This window comes from Talpa occidentalis, unplaced genomic scaffold, assembly GCF_014898055.3.
Source record: "Talpa occidentalis isolate TD23 unplaced genomic scaffold, MPIMG_talOcc4v2.1 talOcc4.12, whole genome shotgun sequence".
NCBI classification, from domain to species: domain Eukaryota; kingdom Metazoa; phylum Chordata; class Mammalia; order Eulipotyphla; family Talpidae; genus Talpa; species Talpa occidentalis.
Window position 1 is genome coordinate 40522456 of NW_023601212.1, and position 12638 is coordinate 40535093.

Below are 12638 nucleotides of genomic sequence, written 5' to 3' on the forward strand. Positions count from 1 at the left end.
CCCTGGCCGGGGATTGAACTCTTGCAGTAGCTGCGGATTGCTTCATTGTGCTAATGCTTACCCCCTTGCGCCACCAAGGAGGCCCCTAGATTTTATTTATTTATTTATTTAGATTTATTTATTTATTTATACAAGCACTGGGTATAGTCAGAAGCGCTGGAGGGTGAGAGAATTCACCAGAGCCAGAGCGGGGAACAGAACAGGCAGACTGACGAAATACACTGCTGAGGGGAGCAGTGGTCGCAGCAGGAGAGGTCTGTCGCACCATGTGGGAACCTCGCCCATGGCCGGGGATTGAACCAGCACTGCAGAGGCTGCGGGCAGCTTCACAGCCCAGCACTCAACCTCTGCGCCACCAGGGGAGGCCCTATTTTATTTTATTTTTAAAGATTTATTTATTTTTTTATAAGAACCGGGATACAGGCCAGATGCACTGGAGGGTGAGAGGATTCACCGAGACAGAGCGGGGAACAGAACAGGCAGACTGAAGAAATACACTGCTGAGGGGAGCAGCAGGCATGACAGGAGAGGTCTGCTTTGCCATGTGGGATTCTTGCCTGCCGGCCGGGATCAAACCTACACTGCAGTGGCTGTGAACAGCTTCACAGTGCAGCGCTCAACTGCCTGGGCCACCAGGGAGGCCCTAGATTTTATTTTTTAAGGGCAGTTAGATTTACAAAAAAAATTGACTAGAAAGTACAGAGTTTCCACTTAACCCCATCTCCCCATTTCCCTTGTTATTTACATCTTGTATTAGGGGTACATTTGTTATAACTGATCAATCAATATTGATACATTATTAACTAAAGTGAATTAGAGTTCATTCATTGTGTTGTACATTTATTTTTTATCCACCTTGCCTTTTATCCATCCATCATTTATTTATCCACATACTTAACCATTCATCAATCTACCAATACCTAATTATCAATTTATCAATGTATCATCTATCTCTGCATCCATCTATCCATTTCATATCTAGTCATATTTATTCATTCATCCAACCCTCCATTCCAGCATCTATAGCATCTAGCTATCCATCCATTCATCCACAATTCATCCATCAGTTTATCCCTCCATTTTTTTTTTTAAGATTTATTTATTTATACATACAAGAGCCAGGGTACAGGCCAGACGTATGGGGAGGTGAGAGGGTTCACCAGAGAAAGAGTGGGGAACAGAACAGGCAGATCAACCAAAGTACAATGCTGAGCGGGTGAGTCTGGAGAGGTGTGCTGCGCCATGTGGGTTGCTCCTTGGCCGGTTGGGGATCGAACTCATGCTGCAGAGGCTGTGGACAGCTACATAGGTTGCATCCCAACCCCTTGCGCCACCAGGGAGGTCCTATCCATCCATCTTTTTACTATCCATCCATTCATCCAACCACCAATGTATATGTTTTTCATGTTTATCCATACATCCATGATGATATTCATTCAACACTAATCCATCCAAAACATGCATGGCCTCAACTACATGTTGAGGGCTAAAACTCCATGCTCAAGCTTTATTCAACTATTTGGTCACTCAGTTGATATTCTCCCATCATCTCCTTCATTCCATTTTCTGTTTTAGGCCCTGGTGTCACAGTGGGGGCCCAGACAAACACCTCTTCCTCAAAGAGGTTCATTCTGATCTGTATAGACAGATAATAACTGGGCATAACAAGGCAAAGAGACTGGGTCCTTTCATGTAGTGAGGACAGCACTGAGGACCATGAAATTCAAGGAGGCCATAGGGTAGGCAGGGGACCTCTTTGAGGTCTGCCCTAGACCAGAAGAGGGAACCCAATGCACAAAGTCTCCTAAGTAAGCATGTGTCAGTTTGGTGAAGCAGTGAGGAAGCCAATGGAGCTGTAGTCGAGTGAGAGAGAAGTAGAGTGAGGGATGTGGAGATGAGTGATGGGTGAGCATGCAGGATCTCGGAGACCCCAAATTGGCATCAGATTCATACTGAGTGTAATAGGCAGCCACTGAGGCATTTTAAGCTGAGTTGCTATGATCTGATTTGTGTTTTAAGAATATTCATTTAGCTGCCATGGGGAGGGCAGAAACAGGGAGACCAAGGTAGAGGTGATTAGGTCACTTGGAGGAGAGAGAAGTGAGCAAAATCTGCATTTTTTTTTTTTTAAAGATTTATTTATTTATTTATTTATTTATTTATTTATTTATCCATGCACTGGGTACAGTCAGAAGCGTGGGAGGGTGAGAGAATTCACCAGAGCCAGAGCGGGGAGCAGAGCAGGCAGAAGGATGGAAGTACACTGCTGAGGGGAGCAGCGGGTGGCAGGAGAGGTCTGCGCGCCATGCGGGACCCTCCTCCGGTGGCTGGGGAGCAGCCGGGGATCGAACCGGCGCTGCAGAGGCTGCGGGTAGCTTCCGCAACCCAGCGCTCAACCGCTGCGCCACCGGGGAGGCCCAAAATCTGCATTTTTTTTGGTGAGTTGAGCATTATCTAGCCCCTGAAGTCTCATCTGGAGTCATCCCATCTTGGTTTTTAGCATAAGTATATGTGTCAGATTACCTGGGATTGTGGTTAAATGCAGGTTCCTGGGCAGCACCCTCAAAGAATCTGATTTGTAAGTTTTTATAACCCAGCTAAGTATGGCTCACAAAAAAAGAAAGTTATGACTTATAATAAAAAACTCATGATCACCTTCAGGAATGGCTGTATCTAGGTGCTCAAATCATGTCATTAGGACTCTTTCCATGTCTTGGCTCTGCTTTCCCATGTATGGGCCACCCTTTGGACAGTCTCTGATATAGTGAGGTTGCCATCCAGCAGATCCCAGCTTACAACCTATGAACTTGGCAATCTTTGTGAAAATAGGAAAGTCCAAGAACTGACTCATTACAGCTGCTTTGGTTTTGTGTTACCCTAGATACTACACTTGGAAGAAAATCTGACCCTGGGAATGCTGCTTACAATAATTCTGGTGGGGGCTGATCATTATTTTACATCTTAAGGCTCCAACTGTCATTGTTCAGACTCCAGTTATATCAAGGGTAGGGCTATCAGACTCAGTTCATAAGCAGACAGCCTTCAGTCCTCACCTCCCACCATCAATTCCTTGCATAACCCAACTTCTCTCTGAGTCTCAGATCATACCAATTTTGGACGATGCCTAAAAGCCTGGTAAAAGGCACTTCCTATGTAATCTAAAGATAGGGAGACCTTTCTTTGAGTCTCAGTTTCCTTTATCTGTAAAATAGATTCACATAACTTGCGAACCTGGTGTTTATCAAGTGATCAGCTCTGGGCCTGGGATGTCTCTCTCTTCATGCGAGTCTACTCCTTCACCTGCAGGGGGGGACTGTGCCACCCTGCTAAAGAACATCGGGGCACTTCCTGTAGAGATGGCCCGCATGTATTTCGCCGAGACAGTGCTGGCACTTGAATACTTGCACAACTATGGCATTGTACACCGTGACCTCAAACCTGACAAGTGAGCCTTGACCTTTCTTGTTATTCCCTTCCTGCCTCTTGGGAGGCAATGGCAGAAAAAGTCCCTAAGTGACATGCTTGGGCCTCATCTCTGAGCCCCTACTCATGTTTGTAGCCTTCTCATCACCTCCATGGGGCACATCAAGCTCACAGATTTTGGCCTCTCCAAGATGGGGCTTATGAGCCTCACCACCAACCTGTATGAAGGCCACATTGAGAAGGATGCCCGAGAGTTCCTGGACAAACAGGTGTGTGTGCAGGCATGGGGCGGGGTCAGTCCCTGTGGGTGGAGTGACCTGGCAACACTGTGGGGTACAGGGCCTGGTGGGGGGTGTGGTTCCCCCTCGAGGACCCTCCTGCGGTCAGGGCGCAGGCTGACCACCTGCCCCCAGGTATGTGGAACCCCAGAGTACATCGCACCTGAGGTCATCCTGCGCCAGGGCTACGGCAAGCCAGTGGACTGGTGGGCCATGGGCATCATTCTCTACGAGTTCCTGGTGGGCTGTGTGCCTTTCTTTGGAGACACACCTGAAGAGCTTTTTGGACAGGTCATCAGTGGTGCGTGCCTCTGTGTTGGGCAGGTGGGGCATATGGAGACACGGGTTGGCCCCGTGCCACATGGACTCTAGACACAACCCCCATCCCCTCCTTGCTCTGCAGATGACATCCTGTGGCCCGAGGGAGATGAGGCCTTGCCCACAGATGCCCAACTCCTGATATCCAGCCTCCTGCAGACCAACCCCTTGGTCCGGCTCGGGGCAGGTAAGGGACCCATTGTGCTGAGAAACAGGCCTGAGTGCCTGCTGCTCTGGAATAAGGGCTCCCTAAGTCCAGAACCAGCCTCAGCTCTAAATGCAGTGATCTGGGGGCCCAGGCTGGGCAGGCCATCAGCTGTTACTGGAATTCTTTCCCCAACCCCTTCCACCCTATCTTCCCTAGGTGGTGCCTTTGAAGTGAAACAACACAGTTTCTTTCGAGACCTGGACTGGACAGGGCTGCTGAGGCAGAAGGCTGAGTTCATCCCTCACCTGGAGTCAGAGGATGACACAAGCTACTTCGATAGTGAGCAAGAACAGGAGGAGGGTGGGAGTTGGGGGTGGGATCCTGAGGATGTAGTCCTTGAGTAGGCCTGGGATGGGACCCACTGAAGGAAAGGAAAGGGCTAAGGCAGCAGAGGCATGGTGTGATGTGGATGTGGGGCTCAGTCTAAGAAGTATGTGACAAATTGAGTATAAGTCTGGTGAGACCAGGAAGGGGATGGCAGGCTGAGAGGGTGGATGTGGATGGGAGCAAAGAGATTAGTCATAGTTGAGCCAAGGTGTGGGCTTAGTTGGTGCTAGGGCCGAGAAGGAGGCAGGGGCTAGGGCTTGGACAGAGGTGGAGCCAGGCTAGAGAGCACCCAAATTGGGATCTGGGAGGGTGGCCTCTCTGAAGGGGGTGCTACAAGCCATCTTGCAGAGGACCAGGGACCCAGTCTGGGGGTGGCACCTGAATCAGGTAGGACCATGGGGCAGGGCATGGCCATACTAACACCAGGCTCCCATGGGGGTATGATCTGAGGAATGGACCCACGCCCACTGACATGGCTCACGTCCCTCCCCAGCCCGCTCAGACAGGTATCACCACGTGAACTCTTATGATGAGGATGACACAACGGAGGAGGAGCCTGTGGAGATCCGACAATTCTCTTCCTGCTCTCCACGCTTCAGCAAGGTGGGCTGAGGCTGGGCTAGGGGCCGGGTGAGGTCTGAGGTTGGCGGCCTGAACGGCGTGGTTCTTTTTATCTGGGCAGAGTCTAGAATCAGATCCCAGGCACTGGGTTTCACTTTGGGAAGGTTACGGAGGGGGTGAGGTGGGTGTCTGTGAAAGATGGGAGGAGAGGTGGGGAGGCAGCATGAGAGTCTTGGGATAGTCTCGCATTGAGTGGGTTCTAACAGGAACCTGGACAGTTTTAGAAAGGAGGGCCCCAAGGGGGCTGGGTTAGGTCAGGACAAGGTGGGGTCAGGACCTGGGATGGAGAGGATGAATAGTTTTGTGGCAACACCAAGCTCTGTCTCACTTTGAGGAGCAGCATTTAGAGGGGCACTGGGCCTAATTAGATGAGGGTACATATATTTGGGTGGGGCCTGGAAGGTCTGGCTGAATAGAGAGCAAATAATTCAAGGTGGGAATTGAAATAGGGCAAGACCTAACTTTGGGGGTGCAGGAGGATGACACAAAATTGGGCATGCCTGGCCCCGCCATCCACCCTCCCTCACAGGTGTACAGCAGTATGGAGCAGCTGTCTCAGCATGACCCCAAGACCCCAGTGGGGACCAACAAGAGGGAGCCGAGTGCCAAAGGCTCAGAGGAGAAGGTGGCCGGCAAGCGAGAGGCCCTAGGAGGCCTGACCCTGCGTGAGAAGACCTGGAGAGGGGGCTCGCCGGAGATGTGAGCTGGCGCAGGGCTGCGTTTGGGGGCGGGGCCAAAGGAGCGTGTCTTCTCTGACCACATGCCCCTTGCACAGCAAGCGTTTCTCAGCGTCTGAGGCCAGCTTCCTGGAAGGGGAGGCCAGTCCCCCTTTGGGCGCACGCCGCCGTTTCTCAGCGCTGCTGGAGCCCAGCCGCTTCAACACCCCCCAAGAGGATGATGATGAGGCCCGGCTGCGCAGGCCTCCTCGGCCCAGTTCCGATCCCCCGGGCTCGTTGGATTCGCGGGCCCACAAAGAGGCAGCTCAAGGGGATGGCACCCTCAACGCCAGGGACCCTGAGGCCAGTGAGTGTCCCCTCCGTTCCCCTTCCCCCATTCACTAATGAGCTTATATTGACATTTCAATGAGCCTGGTACTGTTTATACAAGATCTCACCCACTCTTCACTCTCCAACCTGGGATTCCCATCAGCATGAGGAACACCCCATATCCATGCACAGTCAACAAATGTGTTTGTATCAGGATCTGTGCTCGATGCTTGTGTTACCTGCTCCCATAAAACTCACAATCCAGTGAGAGAAGTGGAAGAGCAGTCCAGGCAGAAGGAACAGCATCACAGAAGTCTGTGATCTTGGAATGACCTTTAACCCACCTGCTCTGTTGCAGCAGAACAGCCACGCCCTGGTGACCTGTGCCCAACCTTGAAGGATGGGGATCCAGCAGGCCCTAGAGCCACCAATGACCTAGTTCTGCGTAGGGCACGGCACCAGCAGCTATCAGGAGACCCTGCGATAGAGAAAAGACCTGCTCGAACTGGGGGCAAAGTCATCAAGTCAGCCTCAGCCACTGCCTTGTCTGTCATGATTCCTGCAGGTGACGCTAGGCTGTTACAGGGAAGGTGGGGGAGGGGCTGTCCCATTTGTGCCAGATCAGGCTAATGAAAATACTGTATTTTCCTTGTCCACAGTGATTGACTCTGAGATGGACCATTGAGAGCCCTGGGACTTTGTTTGGCTTGTGGGGGAGGGAAGAACAGATACTGGGAAAGCTGTGTCTTATTGCCTGACCTCTGACCATGATTCTGTGTCTACAGTGGACCCTCATGGAAGTTCACCCCTGGCCAGCCCCATGTCACCTCGATCTCTCTCCTCAAACCCATCCTCAAGAGACTCCTCACCCAGTCGGGACTACTCTCCAGCTGTGAGTGGGCTTCGCTCTCCCATCACCATCCAACGCTCTGGCAAGAAGTATGGCTTCACTCTTCGGGCTATCCGTGTCTATATGGGTGACTCAGATGTCTACAGTGTCCACCACATTGTCTGGGTGAGCACTCATGGGTGATGTCCCCGGATGGGGTTGGGGAGAAAGTAGGTCTCCAGGGATGAGGGACAGCTCAAGCTCTGGAGCTAGGCAGTCTTGGTGACCCCTGCCATCACTTCCCTTTCAGTTTCTTTATTTGTGAAATGAGGAAAATAATTTCCATTTCATGCAGTGTTATGAAGTGCGTGTGTTATACAGTACATGCAGGTGGCTGGCATATAAGCTTAGTGAGATTTCCTTGTTACTAATCCTGTTAACCTGTCCTTGTGGGCCCCTGTTCAAAGCACGTGGAGGAGGGGGGCCCAGCCCAGGAGGCGGGGCTCTGTGCCGGGGACCTTATCACCCATGTGAATGGGGAGCCTGTACATGGCATGGTGCATCCTGAGGTCGTGGAGCTGATCCTTAAGGTGAGAGTAAGGGAAGGAGCACTCTGCGGGGAGGGGAGAGGTTGGTGGAGGAGGTTCTGGGGAGCTGTAACTTCTTTCCTCCCCTTCCACCTCCTTCCCCCCTAGAGTGGCAACAAGGTGGCTGTGACCACAACACCCTTCGAAAATACCTCCATCCGCATAGGCCCCGCGCGGCGCAGCAGCTACAAGGCCAAAATGGCTAGGAGGAATAAGCGGCCTTCCGCCAGGGAGGGCCAGGAGAGGTGTGTGGGGCCAAAAGCTAACTGCAGGTCTCAGAACACTCCAGATTTTGAGTGGTGGGCGGGACTTCAGGCTGGGAGGGGCACTGGTGTGGACCCTAAAATGGGAGGAGCTGGGAGTCTGGAGTCTGATCAAGGGTTGGTGGTCTTGTCCCGCCAGCAAGAAGCGCAGCTCTCTCTTCCGGAAGATTACAAAGCAGTCAAATCTACTGCACACTAGCCGCTCACTGTCATCGCTGAACCGCTCCTTGTCGTCCAGCGACAGCCTTCCTGGCTCGCCCACACATGGGCTCCCTGCCCGCTCTCCCACCCACAGCTACCGCTCCACACCAGACTCCGCCTACCTAGGTAAGCTGGTCATGTGCTGGGGTCAGAGACTGTGGGATGTGTGGTATGACTGGTCTGGAGCCCTGGTGTGCCTGCTGCACACAATACCCTCTCTCAACTGTAGGTGCCTCCTCTCAGAGCAGCTCACCGGCCTCCAGCACACCCAACTCACCAGCTTCGTCTGCATCACACCACATCCGGCCCAGTACACTGCATGGTCTGTCACCAAAACTGCACCGCCAGTACCGCTCTGCTCGTTGTAAGTCAGCGGGTAACATCCCTCTGTCGCCATTGGCTCACACACCATCCCCGACGCAGGCCTCGCCACCACCACTGCCAGGCCATACTGTGGGTAGCTCCAACACAACACAGAGCTTTCCTGCCAAACTACACTCATCACCACCTGTGGTGCGCCCACGCCCCAAGAGTGCTGAACCCCCACGCTCACCGCTCCTTAAACGTGTGCAATCAGCTGAGAAGCTGGGAGCCTCCCTGGGTGCCGATAAGAAGGGTGCATTGCGCAAACACAGCCTCGAGGTGGGCCACCCAGATTTCCGAAAGGACTTCCATGGTGAGCTGGCGCTGCATAGCCTCGCTGAGTCTGATGGTGAGACACCCTCTGTTGAGGGTCCTGGTGCTCAGAGGCAGGTTGCCGTTCGCCGCCTGGGCCGCCAGGAGTCTCCCCTGAGCCTGAGCTCAGAACCACTGCTGCCTGAGGGTGCCCTCAGGCCATCGAAGTCTAATAAGGAGGAGTCACTCTGCAACACTGAGGCGTCCACCCCACCCCGTGCGACCACCCCTGGGAGCAGGACCCTGGAGCGGGACACCAGCTGCACGCGGCATCAGAGTGTGCAGACAGAGGATGTCTTGGGTGGGGCAGCAAGGGCTGTGGCTAAGGCTGCATTGAGTCCAGTGCAGGAACACGAGACAGGCCGGCGCAGTAGCTCTGGTGAGGTGGGCACACCTCTGGTGCCCATTGTCGTAGAACCAGTGCGGCCTGGGACCCAGGACCAGACTCTCCAGCCACCAGGAGCAGACTCCAAGGGGTCACGGGAATCTGTACACTTGGCATCTCCTGCCCCTGAGGTCCCCCGGGGCCGGGAGCGCTGGGTACTGGAGGTAGTAGAGGAACGGACCACGCTGAGTGGACCTCGTTCCAAGCCCGCTTCCCCCAAGCTTTCCCCAGAATCCCAGACCCCGTCCCTAACCCCCACGAAGAATGCACCCAGTGGTGCAGGACCCCCAGCCCCACCGACTTCCCTCCTGGTTCCTGCTACCAAACCTGAGGTGGGGCTGACCTCCCGGTGCCCTGCTGAAGCTGTGCCCCCAGCAGGCCTGACCAAAAAGGGAGCACCCTGACCCACACCACCTAGCCCATAGCTGAGAGGACTCCTGGCCCTGCGCTGTACAGCGACCTGTATACATATGTACACATATAAATAAAGTACGACCGTGCTCCGTGACCTTTCTGTACTCACCCCGTCTATAAAACATGTTTGTGGCCCTGTATCTGCTCAGGGGCAGAACTCCAGTCCTGGTTACCAAAGAGGGAGGTGAGTCTTAGGTGGCCCCCCTCTTGCAGTACCACTTTGGAGCTCAGTTGCCTCAAGAGGCCCTCTGGGAGCTGCAGTGCTGTTCAGAGATCAGTGCTCACCTGACAAAGGGGTTAATAACCCCATTCATCGATTTGCCTTTATTCCTCAATATTCCAGCGTCAGGTGCTATGATTCCCATTTCCCAGATGATTAGGCTGAGTCACAGTCAGATCAAGGACATAATTAAGGGTTAGCTCTTGTATGCTCTCCTGGGCTTGCTGGAGAGAAGTTCCTGCTTTCTTCCCTACAGGGTTCCCAGGCCTTCACCAGAGGCTGGAAGGCCTTCCAGAGGGTGGGGAGCTGGGCACACAGTATGCCACCGCCCCGGTGCTCCTCTCTGAGGTTCCGATTCATGTCACCCACACAGGCCCAGGGTCCTTCTGGGGCTACACACCATTTGGAGTGGTCTTCTGTGGCATTGAAGTCTGGCCCAGCTGGCCCAGGGAAGGCTATCTGGGTCACATCGAGCACATGGTGGACCCCAGAGCAGTTGGAAGGCAGGGTGCCACGAGAGTTTGGCCAAAACTGCACCTGCAGGCTGCTGCCAAGGGCTTCTGCCAACCAGCCAGAGTACAGGTCTGCAGAGAGTGGAAAGAGGATATAGGTAGCGTCAAGGTCACTGTAAGGCGTTTCCTAGGCCCCTTCCCCTCTCTGAGCTGTTTCCTCAGTTGCCAGTTCCTGTCAAGCCTGGAAATGACAACAGTAAGATTCATAGCCATTACTAAACACTTTCACATGCATCACAAAAATCCTTTAAGGTAGCTACTGGTATCACCATTTTTTCGGTAGGCAAGCTAAAGTTTCAGGTAAATCATGCATCACACAGTTAGAAACTAATATTTGAACCCAGGCCTATTGATTGTCTGCCTCTCATGCTATGACTCCCAAAGAGTCCTGGTCCTCCTTATCCTTGATCTGCCATTAGCCATGTACACACCAGATATCCCCACCGCAAAGAAAGTTTCTCTAACTCTCAACCACAGGGCTCACCATCTCCAAAGTTTCCAAATTTGGCAAAGCTCTGGAAAGTGGCCCCTGCCTTTGATGTGAGTGTTACACTGCTGTTCCAAGGTCCATAGCGAACATGGTGGCCCTTGATCAACATCTCCAGCTCAGGGAATTTCTCAGAGAAGGCCCCTTCCAGCTTGTGTTCATATACCAGGGGGTAGGTGTAGGTCAGCTGTCTGCCTGAAAGACAAAAGGAGGAGAAAAGGAACTGTTCCACATCATAGGCTGGGGGTGAGGCACTCAGTGTGCCTCCCTCTCCCCACTCACCAATCTTCAGGAACTGGGCGGAGGGAAAAGACACACAAAGCAGTGTCTGCCCATAGGTTTGGGCATTACGAGGCCAGCTGTATGCAGCGGAGGAAGCAGGTGGAGGGAAGCGAGGAACACTGTGGACCAGCCATAAACCCTCTTCTTGGTCCAGGAGCAGCACACCTGAACCGGAAGACAGGAATCAGGGGACTGCTGGAGGCTCCCAACAAGCACACATGCAACCAGGAACACGCTTGGTTTGCAGGGGGCCTGAGAGGGCTTGGGCAGTGTAGAGGTCACACTGTGGAGCTATTGCCACAGTAGTCAATTCTCATAGTCCAGAGGAAGGATAATTTAAGAGGAGGAAACAGAGGCCCAGGGTCTGACAGCACAGCCACCTCCTCCGAGGTCAGGGGAAGATACCTAGGGAAACCAGAGCCCTTCCCAGTCTCCAGTTTAGTCCTCACCCTTTGTGTGCCCCCGGCTGGAAGAGTCCAGAACTCTGCTGGGTTTGGGCGGCTGGTCGTTGTAGAGTAGAAAGGCCAGCTGAAGAGATGCACAGGGCAACGTCAAGGTTTCCCCCAGGCCTGATCCACCTTAAAGTCCCACCCCGGGTTCACCCAGCACCCCTTCACCTGACTGGCATTGTTCCGGTACAGCGGCAGCAGGCTGCGCCCCACCGCCCCCTCCGAGCTGTTGATGGACCCTGCGCCGTCGCGCCAGCCCCCTGAGTGCTCGTCCAAGTATCTATACCGCAGCCCTCTCTGCGCCGCATCGCCGGATCCACTTTGGGCCGGCAGCTTGTAGACGACGAACCTGGAGTTTGGGGCGTAGACGGAAATGGAGGACGAAATGGTTACCCTAAGCCGTGAAGGAGCGCAGCAACCCCCAGACCAGAGGAGCTGGAAGGGTGGGTGCCCGCGCACTCACCAGTCCACAGGCTGCCCTGAGTCTCCATAGCAGGTCAGGCTGCCTGCAGGGACCCACAGCAGCGCCGCCAGCAGCAGCGGGCTCAGCGTGGCCATGGGCCTGGAGTGGAGGAATCTGCGTCGGGACCGCGGGCCGCTGGGTCACGAGCTGGGGCACGTCCGACCCCAGGCGACTTTCACTTCTCCAAACCTGCTTGGGAATCGGGGCCGCAGCATCACGAGTTTGGAGACTCCGCCCGCGAGTAGAGAAGCAGTGATCAGAAAAGTCAGCCCCGGGCCCCCCGGGGGCGGGGCTTCCTTTCGGGGAGTCGCTCCTCGCAGGCCCGCCTCCTGCTTCCCTAGAACAAGACCAGATACACTCCACCCTCCAGCGCTCGGTCCCGACCACGCCCCTCTACTGTCAGGTGGCGCCGAGTCCGGCCTCCTATTCCTCTCCCGGCGAGTCAAAGCTCACGTCCCTCGTCTCTTTAAATCTGGCCAATGCCCGTGCACACTCCTACGCGGGACCCCGCTGCTCCACAGCTTTCTGGGTCAAATGCAAATTTGGATTTTGTTTTCCTTTCCTGCTTTACAGCCTGAGGTTTAATTCCTGTGATCTTTGCTCTGTTAAGTTGTTCTCGTACTTCAGTCCTCCCCTTTTCATTCTGCAAGTTTTCCAAGCTACTAGCCTGGCTTAGAGGCTAGTAGCTTGGATGGTAACAAGACAAGGGG

General features: G+C 53.9%; 2 protein-coding genes across 2 annotated transcripts in view; one reads left to right on the forward strand and one right to left on the reverse strand.

Annotated features, from left to right (window-relative positions):
• The window catches only part of MAST1 (microtubule associated serine/threonine kinase 1), a 29064-nt gene extending 19462 nt beyond the window's left edge, over nt 1-9602 (forward strand). Inside the window, exons 13-26 of the mRNA XM_054693298.1 lie at nt 3307-3445; nt 3560-3692; nt 3837-4002; nt 4105-4206; nt 4384-4506; nt 5048-5157; nt 5705-5874; nt 5951-6198; nt 6520-6726; nt 6947-7176; nt 7458-7580; nt 7686-7822; nt 7980-8167; nt 8271-9602. Coding sequence (XP_054549273.1) covers nt 3307-3445; nt 3560-3692; nt 3837-4002; nt 4105-4206; nt 4384-4506; nt 5048-5157; nt 5705-5874; nt 5951-6198; nt 6520-6726; nt 6947-7176; nt 7458-7580; nt 7686-7822; nt 7980-8167; nt 8271-9505 — 3311 coding nt within the window. The 3' untranslated portion in view covers nt 9506-9602. The remainder of the gene's footprint in view (nt 1-3306; nt 3446-3559; nt 3693-3836; nt 4003-4104; nt 4207-4383; nt 4507-5047; nt 5158-5704; nt 5875-5950; nt 6199-6519; nt 6727-6946; nt 7177-7457; nt 7581-7685; nt 7823-7979; nt 8168-8270) is intronic.
• DNASE2 (deoxyribonuclease 2, lysosomal) lies at nt 9395-12271 on the reverse strand. The gene is made up of 6 exons (XM_037505930.2): nt 11929-12271; nt 11634-11814; nt 11466-11544; nt 11017-11181; nt 10732-10929; nt 9395-10319 (listed from the first exon to the last, which is right to left on the reverse strand). The coding sequence occupies exons 1-6, from the start codon at nt 12021-12023 to the stop codon at nt 9925-9927; spliced, it is 1113 nt and encodes a 370-aa protein (XP_037361827.1). The 5' UTR covers nt 12024-12271; the 3' UTR covers nt 9395-9924.
• Nucleotides 12272-12638: the final 367 nt, after the last annotated feature.

What these genes read in the sequence shown, in the direction of transcription:
- DNASE2 (XM_037505930.2), bottom strand. Translation starts at nt 12,023, where the DNA reads ATGGCCACGCTGAGCCCGCTGCTGCTGGCGGCGCTGCTGTGGGTCCCT. An exon ending in ACCGGAACAATGCCAGTCAG is followed by an intron (nt 11,545 to 11,633) that starts GTGAAGGGGTGC and finishes GCATCTCTTCAG; the next exon opens with CTGGCCTTTCTACTCTACAA. An exon ending in CAGCCGGGGGCACACAAAGG is followed by an intron (nt 11,182 to 11,465) that starts GTGAGGACTAAA and finishes CTTCCGGTTCAG; the next exon opens with GTGTGCTGCTCCTGGACCAA.